The sequence below is a fragment of the Microcaecilia unicolor genome, chromosome 7 (genome assembly GCF_901765095.1).
Source record: "Microcaecilia unicolor chromosome 7, aMicUni1.1, whole genome shotgun sequence".
NCBI lineage: Eukaryota > Metazoa > Chordata > Amphibia > Gymnophiona > Siphonopidae > Microcaecilia > Microcaecilia unicolor.
This window is the reverse complement of record NC_044037.1, coordinates 273,514,310-273,534,706: the sequence shown is the minus strand read 5'-3', so window position 1 is coordinate 273,534,706 and position 20,397 is coordinate 273,514,310. Positions and strand designations below refer to the sequence as shown.

Below are 20,397 nucleotides of genomic sequence, written 5' to 3'. Positions count from 1 at the left end.
AAGAACCAGGGGCGTAGGTGAGGGGGCACATTTTAGCCCCCCCTCCCCCCCCCGGTGCCACCGACCAACCCCCCGCCATTGCTGAACCCCCCGCAACCAACTTTGACCCCCACCTTGCCATTGCCAACCCCCCTCCGCCGATGACCTTCTCGACCCCCCTCCCGCCGCCAACCCGCCGTCGCCTACCTTTACTGGCGGGGGACCCCAACCCCCGCCAGCCGAGCCAAGGCCCTCTTCTTCCCAATCCTGCGCAAGGCTTCGTTCTAGTCTGATGTCTTGCATGTTGTACGACGGCGAGTTGGCGGCGGGAGGGGGGTTGAGAGGGTCATCAGCAGGGGGTCCATGGGCAAATTTACGGGGGCCCAGGCCACTGACAAGAACACATGCTGTGAAACCTAAGCACATACTCTTAGTCTCTGAGTGGATGGCACTTTTCTTCTGTATCTTTGTGTGTTTCTAGGTTTTTACCTAAGATACATGGTCTGAAAAATCTCACTCTGTTTTTTTTTTTTTATCCCAGTCTTTGGAATGGTTCACCCTTGGCATCCCTGGATTTTCCTCCCTTGCTCACTTTATCCAACTTCTGCTGGCTCTGACTGCTATCCACTTGTAAATTGCTTATGGTGGATCAGTCCTGATTTCTTGCAGCTTTATCCATTTAGTTTAAGTGATTCCTATCTGAAACAATATTTGCTGCCTTAACACAAGTCCTCTTATTGGTTTTCTGTTGTGTCCCTTGTCTGAGTAGATTGTAAACTACACAGAATAGTTGGGTAATAGTTCAGCTCTGCTGTTGGTGCATTGAGAAATACCCGAATATTCAGCGCAATATCAGTGCTGAACATCCTGGTATGGTGGCATCACCAATGTTATCTGGACATTTGGGCAATGTTTTTCTTTTAATCATACTGTGAGACATAACATGGATATTTGATAGAACCAAATACAGCAGCACTCAAAATCTTTCATTTGAATCCAAATAAAATATATTGCTTACCTTTACAATGTAATAAAAAATGGTGATCAGATGGGCTAAACTTTGCACCGAAGTAGGAACAATCTTTCAAGAATTTGCATGACACGCACTCGCGATTCAATGATCCTGCTATTGACACACTAAAAATAAAAAGGATATTGATGAACCGTTACGTAAGAATTTTTTTTAAAGAACACTCTGCTCTTCATAAATACTAGTGGTTCCCAAACCTGGTCTTGGAGGTACCCTAGCCAGTCAGGCTTTCAGGATATCCACAATGAATATTCAGGAGAGAGATCTGCATGTGCTGCCTCCGCCTTACGCAAATCTTTCCTATGAATATTCATTGTGGATATCCTGAAAACCTGACTAGCTAGGGTGCCTCCAAGACCAGGTTTGGGAACCACTGATATATACCGTCTGCTGCTGTGTTCTTCACATTAGGGACTTAGGGGTCCTTTTACTAAGGTGTACCGAAAAACGGCCTGCGTTGGTGTAGACACATGTATTGGACGCAGGCAGGTCCATTTTTCAGCACACCTGCAAAAAAGGCCATTTTTTGGGAGGCCGAAAATGGATGTGCAGCAAAAAAAAAATTGGCACGAGTCCATATTGGACCTGAGACCTTACCACCACCCATTGACCTAGTGGTAAGGTCTCATGCGTTAACTGGGCGGTAATGGTCTACACGTGTACAATACCGATTACTGCCTGGTTAGCACCACACACCAGAAAAGTTCTGGCTCACTTGGTGGATGCATGTAAAAAAATGAAATTACCGCCCGAGCCACGTGGTAGCCAGGCAGTAGTTCAAAACTGACATGTGTAGGACACGCGTAGGCACCTACGTGGCTTAGTAAAAGGGCCCCTTAATTCAGAAAGGTAGGTTTTCCTATTTTAAATTTAAATGCATGCTGCTGGAATACTATTTTGCCTTACTGGTCTCCCCCAGTCTGCTTACTTTTTAAATTGACTCCAAACTTACTGATTGACATTTAAAGCATGGGTAGTTCCTATTAATTGGTCTGAATTCACTAGGGGAGTCTTTTACTTAAGTGCATTAAGCACTTTTTCACCAGATCCTATATATGGTACCCAGATTTGCTCACCCAAATTTGGGAGCATGCCCAAGATGCATGCCCAAATTAATTGAGTGATAAGCCCTTAACTATCAATATATACTGGATATACTTATAGTATATATCAATATATACTTACTAAAATCTGCTAAGCAGGTAACAGATAAATTAACACAAGACTTGACTGCAAGTGTTAATTCCCATGTTAAGTCTCTAAACTGGAATAGGGCAGAGAATGGGCGGGAACTGTGCCTGACCATTAACATTGAGGAGTTACTGTGTGTTAACTGTTAAATAGGTGTAGTTAACTGAATTTTGTTGCCTCTGTTCAGCTAACACACCGTTCATTAGCAGCTGAAACCATTGCCAGAAAACTGGGGATCCTGCTGGTTGCTACATTCTCTTTAAATATTCAGCTGAATGCAGTGGTTAAATGAATACTTTTCAAATTTCAACAACTTCATGCAATGAGATCATTGTTTTTTGAAGCACAGTTTCACCTATTAGTCTAAGCACTTATATTACCACACTTGCGTTATTGCAATGCCCTTTATCCTGACCAGGGGCGTAGCTACGTGGGGCCATAGGGGCCTGGGTCCCCGTAGATTTGGCCCTGGACCCCCCTGCTGACGACCCTCTCAACCCCCCCTCCCGACGTCAACCCGACGTCGCCGTCTACTACCTTTGCTGGCAGGGGACCCCAACCCCCGCCAGCCGAGGTCCTCTTCTTCCTTCGTTCTGTTTCTGAGTCTGACATCCTGCACGTACAACGGGGGAGGGTTGGCGGCGGGAGGGGGTGTTGAGAGGGTCATCGGCAGGGGAGGGTCAAAGTTGTTGTTGGTGGTGGCAGCGGTGGCGGGGGGGGGGGCTAAAATGTGCCCCCTTACCTCGGGCTCTAGATCCCCCTCCCGCCAAAGTCTGGCTATGCCCCTGATCCTGACATTTCTGTTATACCTTAAAACTAGACTGCAACTGTTGAAAAATATTGTGGCTAGAATGATCTTTGGATTACTAAAACACAGTAGTGTGATGCCGCTTCTACTCAAACTACTCTACTTGCCCATTGAGGCTAGAAAAATGGTTTAAGTTGGTTTGCATGATTTAGAGGTCCTTTTACAAAGGCACGCTAAAAATGGCTTGTGGTAGTGTAGGCGCAGGTTTTGGACGTGCATTGATCCATTTTGTAGCGCGCCTGTAAAAAAGGCCTCTTTTAAATTTTTGTTAAAAATGGACGTATTTAGCGCCAGCTGATTTCTAGCGCAAGCTACAACACTAATGCACCTCAGTAAATGACCCCTGAATGAGGCATTGACTATGTCTGGAATTAAGCAGGATATAACTTTGAAAGATGTTTTCGATTTGGTTTCCAGAATGGAGAAGTAGAGGAGTGTGTTAGCCGTGTTAGTCCACTCTTAAGGTTATCAATAGAAATCAAACAAAATAAAACATGGAAAAGAAAATAAGATGATACCTTTTTTATTGGACATAACTTAATGCATTTCTTGATTAGCTTTCGAAGGTTGCCCTTCTTTGTCAGATCGGAAATAAGCAAATGTGCTAGCTGACAGTGTATATAAGTGAAAACATTCAAGGGCACACTTCCCTGTAATTTATCCAGTTGCAAACTATGCCAAAATATTTCACAGGACCCCACAGTCATCCACAAAGGAAAGATATTCAACATAAAGGGATCTTTCACTTGCTCATCTTCCAATGTGGTATATATCATTCAGTGTAAAAAATGTAACGAAGGATGCTATATTGGAGAAACAGGCCAGATGCTTAAGACAAAATTCAATTTACATAGACATCACATGAACAATACTGGTGCCAGTAGGGCTCCCATGCCTGTTGGTCAGCATTTTACAGGACCAGGACACTGTACCAGTGACTTCACAGTGAGAATCCTGAAAGGTAACTTTAAAACCATACAAGAACGTAAGACCTTTGAAGTCAGAATGATTGAATATTTTAACACCCAACAGAAAGGACTTAACAAGGATCTGGGGTTCCTAGCCCATTATAAACCATAAAGCTGTATGTCTCTGTTGATCACCCCACCCCTCACCTATCCACACCCATCCTGTTAGAATATCAATGATATGCTTTGATGTCCCCATGCATACCTCCTACCCACCCCCATCCTCCCACCCTGTCAGACTGTCATAGTAATGCTTGAATGTTTTCACTTATATACACTGTCAGCTAGCACATTTGCTTATTTCCGATCTGACGAAGGGCAACCTTCGAAAGCTAATCAAGAAATGTATTATGTCCAATAAAAAAGGTATCATCTTATTTTCTTTTCCATGTTTTATTTTGCTTGATTTCTATTGATAACAGAATGGAGAAGAACCTTCAAGATAATTTATCTTTGTATAGTAAATTCACTGAAGAGTTTGCAGCTAAGTTTGGTACTTCAGAGTCTAAAATTCAGATGGTGGAGTCCCAGGTGGACACTTTCAATCGCTTCTAGCTTCATTTGCTAAAGATAGTTTATCCTTACATCTACAAGTGGAGATGATTGAAAACACACTTCCAAGATGAGCAATCTGACATTATTGAATTTCCCAGTAACTCACTATTTGTCAGCAATGGAGTTATTTAAGATGTACATCAAGGACGTTTTAACACTTTCTATTGACTTTTTTGTTATTAATCATCTTTATTATTTGCCAAGAAGTGTTAAGTTGGCCAAACCAGAAGGGGAATTTGATGAGTTGAATTCCCCCAATAGTTTAGACCCGACTACATTTCTGGAAACCTCTGAGGACAATGTAACGAAAAGAACTACCCGGTTAGTTTCAGTGGGTTCATTTGAGCAGAAGATGCAGATTTTGACGTCTTATTTTTCTAAAAAGGATTTGCTTTTTTTTTGTGGAAAGAAGATACATATGTTCCAAGATGTGGTCAGAGTGACACAACTAAGGCATAAAGCCTTCTTGTAGCTAAAGCCTAAGGTTCTGGCAGCAGGAGGTACCTTCCTTTTAAAGTTTCCCTGTAAGTGCCTGGTCACTCTGGGTAGTAAGTCAAATTTTTTGACCCTTTACAATTAGAAAGTTTTCTTGTAACTAGGGTTGGAACACAACCCTAGTCTATAATTCTAGCTGGGTTGTTTTGTTTGGGGTATAGTTTAGCTTCTCCAGGCCAGTCGTTCTAATTTCTAGTTAGTCAGGGCCCCTTTTACTAAGCCACGTGAGGTGTCTATGCTCACCCAATGTGTGACAAATTGGAGTTACTGCCCGGTTACCGTGTGGCCCTTGTGGTAATTTCAATTTTGGCAAGCGTCCACTATGCACGTCTGAAAAATTATTTTTTATTTTGTGGCGCGTGTAGCGGATGTGCGCCAAGTGGCATCTGATGCACATAGGTCATTACTGCCCAAATTCTTTACTGCTAGGTCTATGGCTGGCAGTAAGGTCTCAGATCCAAAATGGACGGGTGGCAATTTTGAACTTGCTGCACGTCCATTTTCGGCAAAAGAAAAAAAGAGGCATTTTTGGTAGGTGTGCTGAAAAATAATTCTGCGTGCGCCCTAAACATTCATCTACACTACCGCAGGCCATTTTTCAGCGCACCTTAGATTTGAGTTGTTTTTACATTTGTTAATTTTTTTCCTCCTCAGTTTTCCATGATGTGTACTTGTATGCTAGTGATATATGTATTTCCTTTTCTTTGTTAAAGATTTCCTTGCATATTACCTTTATTATCTATGTATAATAATTATACAGCAATTAAGCAGGAAGGCTCTCGGGTGCTGGAGGTACAGCACCAGACCCAGCTGTTGATCAATCGTAATGAAAATATTTAATCGAGTGCAACTCTTGATGAAAGGTGAAAGTGGCAAGTTTCCAGTGAAAATAAATAAAAACAATAACGTTGAAATTTTTTTTAATTGCACAGAAAGTTAATGCATTTCCCCCCAAATTCTATATAGTGCAACTAGAGTTGTGTGCATAAATCTGGGTGTATTCTGATTTGCGCATGCAACTCAATTAACAACCAGCAAGCAATTATCATCACTAATTGGCACTAATTAGAATTTGCATGCACTAGTCGCTAAGCGTATTCTGTAAAGTAGTTCACATAAATTTTACCATGTGAATATCAAAAGGTTGTGGGTGTTCCTAAAATTTATGCACAGTGCCACAGAATATCCCGTTCCGCGCCTAAAGTTAGGCGTGGGCATTTCATTGGCATATTGGCTGCACCTAAATTTTAGTCACGTGCACAGCAGTAAATGCACTCTATAAACCACACCTAGCATGGTTTATAGAACACACCTTTGTGCATTTTCCATTGGCGCTAATTTTTTCAGCGCCAAATAGAAAATCTGGTCCTATTTGCGTTAGTTAACATGATTAATCAATGGCCCTGGTAAATAGAGTTCTCAGTTTTTAGTATTCTTTCTCATATTCCACTAACATATATTGACCGACTTCAACACTTTTTGGCCATATGCTGGGCAGGACTGGGATTCCACTGAATCTTGCAACACCAGAACCCTTTGTTCTCTTCTGCTAATATTGTCCCTCTCTCTTAATTTTTTTTGGTTCTTACCTGTATAGTTGTCTTCCTCTTGGGGAACCTTCAGTACTTAAAAAATAACTGTCCACAAAACAAATAAATCATGCAAAACAAAAAAGCTTAGATGAGAACAAAGCATGTATGTATTTATTTATTTATTGCTTACTTTAATAATAGGGCAGGGCCTGCAGTACAATAAAGATGATAGGATTTTTCAATCACTCAGCAACAGGTAGACTACGGATTATAGCCTACATAAGAAAGCCAAGAGACTAAACAGCATATATATCTACCTTTATTCTGCAGAGAGCTTGTAAAAAGTTGCACATATAGAACAATGTACTAAACACTGACTCACTAAACAGCATGCTTAATTAACATCAGGCTAAAACTGGCATTAGTGATCGTTTCCCAAATTATTGATATTCAAAGCTCATGTTAAAATTCTTCACGCTGAAGGAGAAGAAACTCTCAAACCGCAGTCACAAGACAGAAATAACAACTAAAGAAGAGGGTAGATCGATAACGTTCCAAATCGGTGGTTTATTAAAAGCAGTCTGAATTGACACGCTTTTGCTGCTTGGCACAATTGTTAGCTGATTCCTTCAACACTATTGTATTGGATTGTTCTTTATTGTTTGTAGGCTGAGTTATAATTGACTCCTTAGGCAGGCGCAGTGTGTGCCGAAACGCAGACTGTGCCAAGTCCTTTTTTTTTAATCGCTTTTAACAAACCACTGGTTCGGAACTTCATTGGTCTACCGTTCTCTTCTGTTTTTACTTCAAAATTCTTTATGCTAACTGGTTCATTCTCTGTATCACCTAAACTTCACCATGGCCAAATAAATGTTGAGGTTTTCACTACGTCCAACCCATTGAATAAAGTATGGGGTGGCGATTTTATACCACTTGTCCCCATTTCCATCATGTAAGCTCTGTTCTCTACCGAAACCCCATCCTTGTACTGTGGAATAAATTACTTACTTGGATTTAGCTCAGACTTTTTGTTTCAGTAGTAGTAGTTCAAGGTGAGTTACATTAAGGTACAGGAGGTAGTTCCCTGTCCCTGGCAGGATTACTTTTTCTAAACTGCAGTAAACAGTAAAGCATGTTTACTGACGGTTAAAAAGGCACTAGAGTGGGACATGCACAGGCATTCCACGTCATGGTAGTTTTAGACTTGGCAGCAGAAGAGAGGGACCGAAAGTACACAAGTCTAATAGGCAAAACAAAAAGCACAAAAGGGCCTTCAAGGTTGGAACAAAGCACAAACTTTAATAAAAGAGACTGGACACGGGCCGTGTTCCGGCGCTCCGAGCGCCTGCCTCAGGGGTCAAAGAAATGTTGATGTCTTAGATATCAATGATCGTTTAGACCTCGTGCTGTGTAAGCTCACTGTGGCAACTGTCACAAAATGCTAAAAATAGCACAGGCCACTTTTTAAGCGCAGTTTAGTAAAAGGGCCCCCTTAGTTTGTACCTGTGGCCATGGAGGGTTTAGTGACTTGCCCAAGATCACGAGGAACAGTGGCAGAATTTGAACCAGGTGACTAGGGTACTCCTTCAGTCCACTGAGTGGAATTAGGGCAGATAGGATTAAATTCTGTAAATGGCACCCCAACTGATACCTGGGGGAAATCCTTGCACCTAAATTAGGTATGGGTCTACCATATTCTATAACTCCGCATGCAAATTAATTTATTTATTTATTACATTTGTACCCTGCGCTTTCCCACACATGGCAGGCTCAATGCGGCTTACATAGTAACAATATAAATAATTACAAAGTCGTAAGAAGAATATACAGTTTGTGGTGAACGCAAAACTGATGGGGTTAACGGAAAGTAAATTAAACATAGGAGGAATTGGGTTCAAAAGGAAAAGAGCGTTGGGAGGATGGTGTAGAAAGATGGAAAGGAATGGATATGGGGTAGCAGAAAGGATAATGGGGAACATGGTCAGAATATAACTATTGTCAATAAGAATCGTATGGGTAAGTTTTGATTAGGTTGGATCGTTAGGGTAGGCTATCTTGAAGAGATGAGTGGTCAGTGCTTTTCTGAAGGACAGAAGGCCGTTAATGGTATGGATAGATCTTGGTAGAGCATTCCAAAGCTGGCTACCTAAAAAGGAAACATTGGATGCGTGGAAGGATTTGTACTTAATACCTTTGCAGTTGGGGAGATGTAGATTGAGGTAAGTACGGGAAGACGTCAAACTGTTTCTGGTTGGGAGGTCAATAAGGTGATTCATGTAGGTGGGGGCTTCTCTGTGTAATATCCTGTAAATCACTGTGTGGACTTTAAAGTTAATTCTTTCTCTGATGGGGAGCCAGTGAAGTTTCTTTCGAAGAGGTGTTGCGCTGTCGAAATTCTAGGAACACCCAAGATCCGCCCATGCCCCTCCCATGGCCATGTCCCCTTTTAAGCACACATCTTTATAGAATCCTGACTAGGCAGATGCGCATGTAAATTCTAATTTGTTGCCAATTAGCAACAATAATGGATTGTTAGCACCCAATTATTTGTGCTAATTGGCTCATTATTCATTTAAATTGGTCACGCACCCAAATTTGCACGCGCAATTTTGAGCACTATAAAACATTTAAAAATCTTGAGTAGATTTCTATAGGAATTTTGCTGTGTTTTAAAACAGGGAAAGAGAAATTCAAATTTGATAGGAATTTTTATGAATTTCAAATGAGGTTGCAAGGAGATGAGTTGTAATTTGTTGCTGGTGTATTTTAATGTACATGTGGGTATTATTGCTAGACTGTAATTTATTCTGAATGTGAAATAAAAGTGAAAACTACATTCTGGTAAAAGAAAAAATAAAATGACTCATATATAATAGATAGATCCAACCCCCTTTTCCAAGTTCTCCTCTGTGCAATTACATTCAGGAGCTGTGGTGTCTTGTCCAATACATTCTGCAGTGGAATAGCGACTTTCTGAACCTCTACGGGGTCCCAAAATCATCAGTTCCTTCCAGCAAAGATTTGGGGATCTTACACAGGGAGGGATGAATAACAATTCAAGGGAGTTTGGTGGGACTTTGACAAGAGGTTGAACCCTATACACTTCAGGGTGTGTGTGCGCGGAGGGGGGGGGGGAGGGAGGACATCACAGCCCTGTGCTTTATCCTCTGGGGGTATGTGGGAGATCATAAAGGGTGCTGGAGTTGTACACTTTATCCATGGAGGAAATGGAGAAGAGGATTCAAATAGAGACCAGCACCTAGAAGAGGAGAGGATCGGACAAGTGGCTGGAGGGACATATTATTTGGGAATGAGGGTTCTGAGGGTGCTTTAATTATGGAGAGTTATCAAGGACAGGACATTCTCATTTGTGCTAAATGTGAACAGGCACATACCTTTCTTTTTAGAACACTAACGTAACAGTGAAAAAATGTGCATAAAATTTAGGAGTAAACATGCCAGCCACAGAACCGTGCATACACCTATCTACAAGTACATTCTATGTGTCCCATCCATGCTCTGCCCAGACTCCACCTATGTATATGCACACCTGTAAAACGTGTGCTATGTAAGATACGCAAGAAGTTATAGAATAGTTCTTTGGTGGAATTTTGGCATACATGTGCATATATTGTGATAAGTAAGGGGACTGTGGCACTCCCCAGTGCTTATGCACCTTGCACAAAGATGTAGGAAAGCTTTGAAAGAGAGGTAGAAATCCTGACTGGTAACCTTAAAGTGGGAAGGGATTAGGAAATCCCTTAGTGCTGGGAGAAGGAAAGACCTAAGGGTGCAGGTGTGGCTCAAGAGGAGTGTGGCTATCCAGACACCTCTCTGGAAACTTCCTCCTCAGCATAAGAAAAGTCTGGGCAGTGGAGGAAGGGGAGAAAGAGAGGGGAAAAGGAGAGAAAGAAGCTCCCACACAGATGACCAGCAGGAGCAAACAGGCTACCCAACTTGGGCAGGAAGGACCCCAAAGTAGATGCTGGGCCAGGAAGCTGTGGAAAGGCCTAAAGTCCTGGAGGTAGGCAAGGCCAGGAAGCAAAGGTCTGAAAGGTACAGCCCAAATACTTAAGAAGAGGACTGGGAATGATGCTGTTTTAAATGTGTTATCCTGTAACCTTTTTGCTCCAAAGCAAAGAACCTTGTGGTTTATTTAGGTGGCTTAGCCCTGGTGGAAAAAGGGTAAGAAAAGCCTAGGCTGCAGTTTTTGTGTGAGCTTGACTATGAGCCCGCTTGTAAAGAAATCTGTGGACAAAAAAACAAAGAAAACTGCTTAACAGAACTATGAAGGGTGAGAGAATAATCCGGTTGTCCAGAACGGGCTAAAAAAGGAGGAGATCTCTTCTGTTTCCCCAAGTGCTTAGGGGGTTTGGAGTATAAGTTGACGGGCACAGAAATGTTCCAGTAGGTGGTAGAGCATGGAAGCCACAGGAGTATTGCCAAGTTAATTAGGATGCTTAAGCTAAAGCTACAGGAATACTGTTGAGTTAATTAGGATGCCTAAGCTAAAGCTGTATTTTTCTTTGTGGAACACAAAATAAAGAACTGTGTTGCTTGAAAAAAAAGACGTATGCTTCAGGATGTCTTTACTAAAAAGCAGCTATAGGGAAAACATGGAGTAAGCTGAGCTAAACTGTGCCAGAGATGTAATCCTCGTGATAATATATACACACGCATGTATATATGCCAATATTATAATCATGTATACATGTAATCAGTATATTAACTGTTCATGTATAATTTATAGAATTGCCCTGTTAACCCTCTTGCCTCAGGTACAAACCTAAGCGTCCTTTTACTAAGGCGCGTCAACGAAATTAGCGCATGCTAACGAATTAGTGTGCATTAATTGGCATGCAGCCCTTAGGAATGCAATGGGATGCACTATATTTAACACACATTAAATCTGTTAGATTGTAAGCCCTCTGGGGACAAGGAAATGCCTATTGTATCTGAATATAGCTCACCTTGAACCACTGAGAAAGTTATAAACTAAATCCTAATTCTAAAATGTTATACATTAACTCCTGTTCCATGTCTCCTCTGACCTATTGGAAGATACCCTGTGAAATTATGGGGGAAGGGACTTTGGCTACTAAGTTGCTTCACTTTCATAAAAGGCCTCTGCTTTTGTGACTAACCAGACCCTCTTCTTCCAAATAAGAGGCAGCATTGACAGACACCCTAATGACAGTAGGGAATCAAGAGAAAAGTGCAATCTTCCAAAGCTACACACTGGTAAGAACAAGCACTAAGGTATAAATGTTATAACTCGGGCCTACAAAATCAGCGCTGAAAAAACCGCTGTTGTATAAGCCGTGGGTTTATACAATAGCGCTTAAGCACAGGGGTCACGCATAAATTTAGGCATGTCCGTTTGGACCAACGAAAACGTGTGCAAATGCCTCTGCCTAAATTTACATGCAGGACCCTCTTATTCTATAATTGCGTGTGTAAGTTGAATCTATGCCCATGCTCCTCCCCAAAACGACCCTGATCCTCCCATTTCTGCGCTCCCTTTCCCGGGATGTGTGTAAAATTTAGGCATGGATCATGTGCCTAAACTTACGTACATACATGTTAATTGATTTCAATTTGCACCAATAACTGCTTGTTAAAAAGCCAATTATTGGCAGTAATTAACTCATTGTTCAATTAAATTACAAACACAAATTTTGTGCATGCACTTTGTCACAACTTTTAAAAACTTAGGGGTTAAGTGGGCTTAAGCAAAGAGAATGCACAAGAGAATCATAACATATATTCTGAAGTTCATTAAATAGGGGGTCCTTTTACTTAGCCGTGTAGGCATCTACACACGCCCAATGCATGCGAAAATGGAGTTACCGCCCGGTTACTGTGTGGCCCTTGCGGTAATTTCATTTTTGGCGTACGTCCGATACGCACATCTGAAAAATATTTTTTAAATTTCGGGTGCGTGTAACGGACGCATGCCAAGTGACATTTGCTGCGTGTAGGTCATTACCACCCGGTTACTGCGTGAGTCTTTTCCACTAGGTCAATAGCTTGGTGGTAAGGTCTCAGACCCAAAATGGATGTGCGGCAATTTTCATTTTGCCGCACGTCCATTTTCGGCAAAAAAAATGTTAAATAGGCCTTTTTTACAGGCGCGCTAAAAATGGTTTAGCGTGCGCCCAAAACCCGCGCCTAAACTACTGCAAGCCATTTTTCAGCGCGTCTTTGTAAAAGGATCCCTAGGTCCGCTATTGCTTGCTTTCACCTACTCTAATTCATTAGCAATTGGGCCACTATTTAACATGAGTGCTAAATGTTAGCTGCCCTTTGCAAAGCCAGCTTTGTTTTAGCCGACAAATGTAGGTTTATTTTAATCATAGACCTAGTTTCCTAGGTCGCAGATAAAATTGGATTAACTCTTCCCAGTCAGTTAGTTTATCCGAGGTTTGGCCAGCTGAGTTATCTGTCTAGTACAGTTAGCATTATATGGCTAACTTTTATCACCCCAAACTAAGGGCCCCCTTCTTTTAGGGATAGTTAAATCTAGCTTCCTAATTTAGGGGGTCTTCCATTAAGCCACGGCAGTGTTTTTAGCTCATGGTAGAAATCAGCTGGTGGTAAACACTGAGATGCTCATTATATTCTTATGAGTGTCTCTGTGTTTACCACCAGCTGATTTGTACTGCGAGCTAAAAATGCTACCGTGGCTTAGTGAAAGACCCCTTTAATTGGGTGGCAAGATTCCTCTGACTATCATCCCATGTCTCTAGTTTTTTATACAATTTATTTGGTTATCTTGCACAATACTTACATGTTTTGTGAGCTTTCATCAAAGGCTAATATTTTGATAACTTCCCAGTTTCCAGATGTTAAATGTCGTACGTTGATTTGCTCACTTTTTGGCTGAAATAAAACAAATATTATCCTTTCACTTTAAATTGTCTTGACAATTTCCGTTCATATATATTATATCCACACATGGGGGAATTCAGTAAAGGTCATCCAAAGAAAGGCGCCAGAAAGCTGTGTGCTCAGCACAAGTTCTATAAAGGCAGTTCAGCACGGTACTGCCTTTATCGAATGCAAGCTTAAGGAGAGATTCTATATATGGCAGGGGCGTAGCTACGTGTGGCCACGGGGGACTGGGCCCCCATAGATTTGGCCTTGGACCCCTCTGCCGACGACCCTTTTGACCCCCCTCCCGCCGCCAACCCGCTGTCAACCCGCCATCGCCATCTGCGACATTTGCTGGCGGGGGACCCCAACCTCTGCCAGCCGAGGTCCTCTTCTTGCTTTGTTCTGTTTCTGAGGACGTCAGACTCAGAAACAGAACGAAGGAAGAAGAGGACCTCGGCTGGCGGGGGTTGGGATTCCCTGCCAGCAAAGGTAGGTGACGATGGCAGAGGGTTGGTGGCGGGACGGGGGTTGAGAGGGTCGTTGGTAGGGGGGGGGGTCAAAGTTGTTGCTGTTGGTGGTGGTGGCGGCGGGGGGGGGTCGGGGGTGTCGGCAATGGCGGGGGGGGGGGTGTCGGCAATGGCGGGGGATGTCGGTGGTGCCGGGGGGGGGGGGGGTCTAAAATGTGTCCCTTCACCTCGGGCTCTGGACCCCCTCCCGCCAAAGCCTGGCTAAGCCCCTGATATATGGTGTCTAAAAAATCCACAAGAAAAACATTTCCGCCTAAGCGTATTCTATAAGTAGTGCCTAGATTAAGGTGTGGTACATATAATATGCTTAGTTGATATCCCAGTGCCTAAAACTATGCACCTCCATTTTCACCAATGAAAATGTGGTGTAAATCCCAGTGCACAGATTTAGGCACACTGGGCCATATTCATAACTGTGCATGTAAATTTTGGAACTCCCATAAAACACCCATTTCCCCACCCATAACCATGCCCCTTTTTGCCTGCACACATTACAATTTAGGCGCAGTGTGTTACAGAATATGCTTAAGGAGTTGTTTGTATGAATTCTAATTATTGCCAATTAGTGCTCTTTATTGCTTGTTAAATGCTGTTAACCATGCTGATTATTTACTTATTCAGATTTTGCTTGCACCTTTTTCAGTAGTAGCTCAAGGTGAGTTACATTCAGGTACACTGGATATTTCTCTGTCCCAGGAGAGCTCACAATTTAAGTTTGTACCTGAGGCAATGGAGAGTTAAGTGACCCAAGATCACAAGGAGCAGCAGCAGGATTTGAACTGGCCACCTCTGGATTGCAAGACCGGTGCTCTAACCACTAGGCCACTCCTCCACTCTTGTTAAGCTTGTTAAGCAAATTAAGTTATGCAGATTGTTATAGAATATGCTTGGATTTCGGCACGGAATACTAGGCATGCTATATAGAATCCGGGGGTTAGCACGCAATATTGCGCCTAAATTTGAGTGTGAGCACTCACACCAGCCAAAGGCTGATGTAAATGTTTGTGCCCAACTACCGTCAGTTAGGCACGCAAATTCAAGTATTCTATAACCACATGCCTAAATCCTGGGAATGACCTTGACCCAGTATATGATACTAAAATATAAGAGATTTCCGTAGACTGATCAAGGAAAAAATCCAGGGGCTCTTTTACTAAGCCGCGTCTGCGACTACGCGCACTCAACGTGTACCCAATGCATGTCAATTCAGAGTTACCGCCTGGCTACCATGTGGCCCGTGCAGTAATTTTATTTTTTACGCGCATCCATTACACACACCAGAAAATATATTTTATTTTCTCATGAACAATGAAAATCGGGCAGTAACTCCGACTTGGCGCGTGTGGGCGATCACCGCATGGTTAACATGAGAAACCTTACCACTAAGTCAATGGCTGGTGGTAAGGTCTCAGGCTCAAAATGGGCAAGCACCAATTTTAATTTGCCGTACGTCCATTTTCTGCAAAAAATTTTTAAAAAGCCTTTTTACAGGTGCGCTTAAAAATGGATCTGCGCACGTCCATAACACGTGCCTACACTACCAAAGCCCATTTTTCAGCATGCCTTTGTAAAAGGACCCCTGATCTACTTAATACATGGCAGTAAAGTTCCAAAATAAACGTTACAAAAAATACTGAGATTGATGGAGCAATGACCCTGACCCAACCGTGCCTCTCCCTTGGTCACACCCCCTTTGCAGTTGTTTGTCGCACAGGTTATAGAATAGGAGTATAGGGCAGATCTGTGCATAACTACTAATGACTGCCAGCTTCTCCTATATTTGCACGCAACTATGGAACACACTAACGAAGGCCATAAAAACAACGCAAGACCTAACTGCCTCCCTAATCTACTGAAAACTGACCTGTTCAAAAAGGCATACCACAAACAACCACCCTAATTACTAAATAATAAAACTGATCATGAACTAGACAAAACCGAACTTTTATCACTTGACTGACCTACCTCACTGATATTAACGAACAAGCACTACCACTCTATTCCTATGACAAAAATGATTTCTCTATAATTGATGACCTAACATATGATACAATCCAATCTATTATTCAGGAACCTACAGACAATAACATAACGTATTCTTCTTTACCATGTTTGTATGCACCTTAATGCAATACCATTGTAACTCTGCTAACCGGAAATGGCAATCGCCACTACGGCAAATGTAAGCCACATTGGGCCTGCAAATTGGTGGGGAAATGTGGGATACAAATGCTACAAATAATAATTAGCATTTTGCTAATGCCAATAGTGGATTGTTCATGTCATATAGTTCAAGCTGACATTCTTAACCTCTTACTCAATTAATACGGGGATCATCAGATTAAAAAGCAGCAAATCCCATCTGGGAACAGCGTCCCATATATCATGGCGCTGTATACATCCTCATAGGCCATTTTTTTCATGAGCACAAGTGGAGCAGGAGATGCAAACCTCTTTCCTGAACAAGGACGATGAAACCTGGCCATGTTGGCAGGGGTTTGACTCAGTTGAAAAGTGCTGCCAAAGCTAAGTACTATGCTAATGTCAAGTGCTATGGCTGTATGCTATTTTTTAAAAAATTGATGAAAAATGATAAATGATAATTTAAACAAACAAAAAGAAATTTTTTCTAAATAAATAAATAAATAAACGGGTTGATCTATGAGGATGTATACAGCGCCATGATATATGGGACGCTGTTCCCAGATGGGATTTGCTGCTTTTTAATCTGATGATCCCCGTATTAATTGAGTAAGAGGTTAAGAATGTCAGCTTGAACTATATGACATGAATATTTATTGAGTGTTTGGGATGCTAAGATGATTTGTTGATATATATCCCCACACCGATATTGGAAGGTCTCTTTAATTTGAATAGTGGATTGTTAGCACCTATTTACTCAATTAATTTACATGTGGCTTTGCAATTTCCCCCCTCCCAGATTCTATATACTGAGTCTAGCATTCCGTGCCGAAATTCAAACAGATTCTATAACAGTGTGTAGGTAATTTAATTGGCTTAACAAGCCAATCAGCATTGTTAGCAGCACTTAACAATCAATAATGAGCACTAATTGACAATATTAGAACTTAGGCACTCAAATCACTAAGCATATTTAATGTAGAGCGTCTAAATTTTAATGCCTGCAAGCAAATAGGGGCATGGTTATAGGTGAGGAAATGGGCATTTTATAGGCATTCTAAAATATATGCACATAATTAGAATATGACTCAGTACGCCTAAATCTACGCACCAGGATTTATGCCATGTTTTCGTTGGCGTAAATGGACGCACATAGTTTTAGGCTCTGGGATATCAACTAAGCGTATTCTATATACCGTGCCTAAATCTAGATGCCACTTATAGAATACGCTTGGGCGGAAATGTTTTCTGTGTGGATTTTTTTAGGTGCCATATATAGAATCTCTCCCTCCATGTCCAAAATTTTGTGCCCAACTTTGGTCGACATATACAGAATCTGATGAACAGTGTATATTATCTCTATTATTATTATTATTATTATTATTATTATTATTATGGTGATAGAAGCAATAAGTAATGCTATTATGATACTGGATTTTCACATAGCAAAGAAAGCACACTAAACATCAATGCATCCGAAGTTTTGAATTCAGTATGCTCCTTGGTTACCTACGTTTGAACTAAACAATGAAGGGAGGACTATGGAATTTCTTTCAGAATATGAAGCGTAACATAACATCAGAATTTGCAGTCTGCTTGTACCTCCTCAGTTCTAAGCGGATCACAATCAAAGAAACCAGCACGTTAACTAGGAATTACATAATTAAAAAAACATCCAATTAAAATTGAAATCCACAACTGTCTAAGTAACAATTAATTATTAATTGACACTGATCACATTTCAATTAACATTATCCCTATTTCTAATCCTTATACAGTGCAGTACATATTTCTGAAACAAAATAATTTTAATCCTCTTTCTGAAATCCTGATAATTGAGGGAAATCTGTAAAGTTTTACATATGACCTTTCCTAAACTTGCTTCTTTAAAGGTAAATAAAGCTTCCAGATTTTCATACCTTTTTTTTGCCTTGCAATGAAGAAAAATCAAATGGATTATAAAGTGCTTTCTCTATGTATTCCGAAATGATTTATAAACCTAAAATTATTATACATATAAGAATAAAGCCCACAGAATCACTGGGGCTGAATAACGTGAACACCCATTCCCTTTTGGAATATTTACCTTAGTTTAGCAAATTGATTGGTTGTCATCAGTTGAGGGTTCAGCCAATTAGTGATGTGGAGGTTTTGGCGGTATTCCAGCAGAATGTGGCAGTGGTGAAGGAGTTTTTGTTGTGACAGTGTTGTGACACTGTGACATTGTGCTTCTGCGGCTAGGAAAGCGAATAGAATTTTGGGTATTATTAGGAAAGGTATGGAAAACAGGTGTGAGGGTGTTATAATGCCGTTATATCGCTCCATGGTGCGACCACACCTTGAGTATTGTGTTCAATTCTGGTTGCCGCATCTCAAGAAAGATATAGTGGAATTGGAAAAGGTGCAGCGAAGGGCGACTAAAATGATAGCGGGGATGGGACGACTTCCCTATGAAGAAAGACTAAGGAGGCTAGGGCTTTTCAGCTTGGAGAAGAGACGGCTGAGGGGGAGACATGATAGAGGTATATAAAATAATGACTGGAGTGGAACAGGTGGATGTGAAGCGTCTGTTCACGCTTTCCAAAAATACTAGGATTAGGGGGCATGCAATGAAACTACAGTGTAGTAAATTTAAAACAAATCGGAGAAAATGTTTCTTTACCCAATGCATAATTAAACTCTGGAATTCGTTGCCAGAGAACGTGGTGAAGGCGGTTAGCTTAGCAGAGTTTACAAAGGGATTAGACGGTTTCCTAAAGGACAAGTCCACAAACCACTACTAAATGGACTTGGGAAAAATCCACAATTCCAGGAATAATGTATAGAATGTTTGTACGTTTGGGAAGCTCGCCAGGTGCCCTTGGCGTGGATTGGCCGCTATCGTGGACAGGATGCTGGGCTCGATGGACCCTTGGTCTTTTCCCAGTGTGGCATTACTTATGTACTTATGTAACTGAATTTAATTGAGTAGTTGTCACTGGTTTTAACTCTGCCTTTTTTTCCATAGTGGCAAGATATAAGATCAGTGCTGAGATTAGAAGTTTAGATTCATTTTCAGCAGTCATGTTTATTATGCCATAATATTCAAATTTTGCAGCCGCATATAGAAGGACGTGACTGTACAAGGAAGTACTAGTTTTGAACTATGTCTGTGTCTTTATGTTTGAGTACTTATTATACGAAAGTGGAAGTTTGTACATGAAAGAATTGAATTAAATAATAATAATAATAAGGGTGGAAGTTTTCTTTGCAGCTGCATGGCGAGTTGTTAATGGGAACACATGTTGTGGAGAACTTTAACTGAGGGGTAATTGAGAGTTGTTATGGCACCAAAAAAGAGGGGTGCTGTAGTGGAGGATGGGAGTAATTTAACTATTGAAGGAAGCAGGTTATTTATTTATTTATTGCACTCGTATCCCACATTTTCCCACCTATTTGCAGGCTCAATGTGGCTTACAAAGACCTGTTATGGCATCGCCATTTCAGGGTACAAAAGATACAATTGGTGTTACAAAGATATCAAGGATAGCAAGGCGATATAGAGGGGCATAACTGAACGAAAACGTCTATCTCCATGGGCGTTTATCTCCAAGAACGGGTCCGTGAAGGGGCGGACCAAACCGTATTTTCGAAAAAAACGCCCAGCTCACAAATTGTCAAATAAAATGTGTTTTATTTGACAATTTGTGAGCTGGGCGTTTTTGTTTTTCAGTGATAATGGAAAATGAAAGCGCCCAGCTCAAAAACGAATAAATCCAAGGCATTTGTTCGTGGGAGGGGCCAGGATTCGTAGTGCACTGGTCCCCCTCACATGCCAGGACACCAACCAGGCACCCTAGGGGGCACATTTACAAAAACAAAAAAAAAAGTAAAAGAGCTCCCAGGTGCATAGCACCCTTCCCTTGTGTGTTGAGCCCCCCAAATCCCCCTCAAAACCCACTGCCCACAAGTCTACACCATTACTATAGCCCTAAGGGGTGAAGGGGGGCACCTACATGTGGGTACAGTGGGTTTGGGGGGGTTGGACGACTAATAAGCATTAAGCAGCACAATTGTAACAGGTAGGGGGGGATGGGCCTGGGTCCACCTGCCTGAAGTCCACTGCACCCCCTAACAACAGCTCCAGGGACCTGCATACTGCTGCCAGGGAGGTGGGTATGACATTTGAGGGTGAAAATAAAAAGTTGTGAAATGGCATATTTTGTGGTGGGAGGGGGTTAGTGACCACTGGGGGAGTCAGGGGAGGTCATCCCCGATTCCCTCTGGGGGTAATCTGGTCATTTAGGGCATATTT

The 20,397-nt window shown here is 41.7% G+C and overlaps 1 protein-coding gene across 1 annotated transcript in view; it reads right to left on the bottom strand.

The window, feature by feature from the left end:
- The window catches only part of DPP10 (dipeptidyl peptidase like 10), a 744,229-nt gene that overhangs the window by 91,902 nt on the left and 631,930 nt on the right, over positions 1 to 20,397 (bottom strand). Inside the window, 3 exon segments of the mRNA XM_030210103.1 lie at positions 998 to 1,116; positions 6,616 to 6,663; positions 13,349 to 13,440. Coding sequence (XP_030065963.1) covers positions 998 to 1,116; positions 6,616 to 6,663; positions 13,349 to 13,440 — 259 coding nt within the window.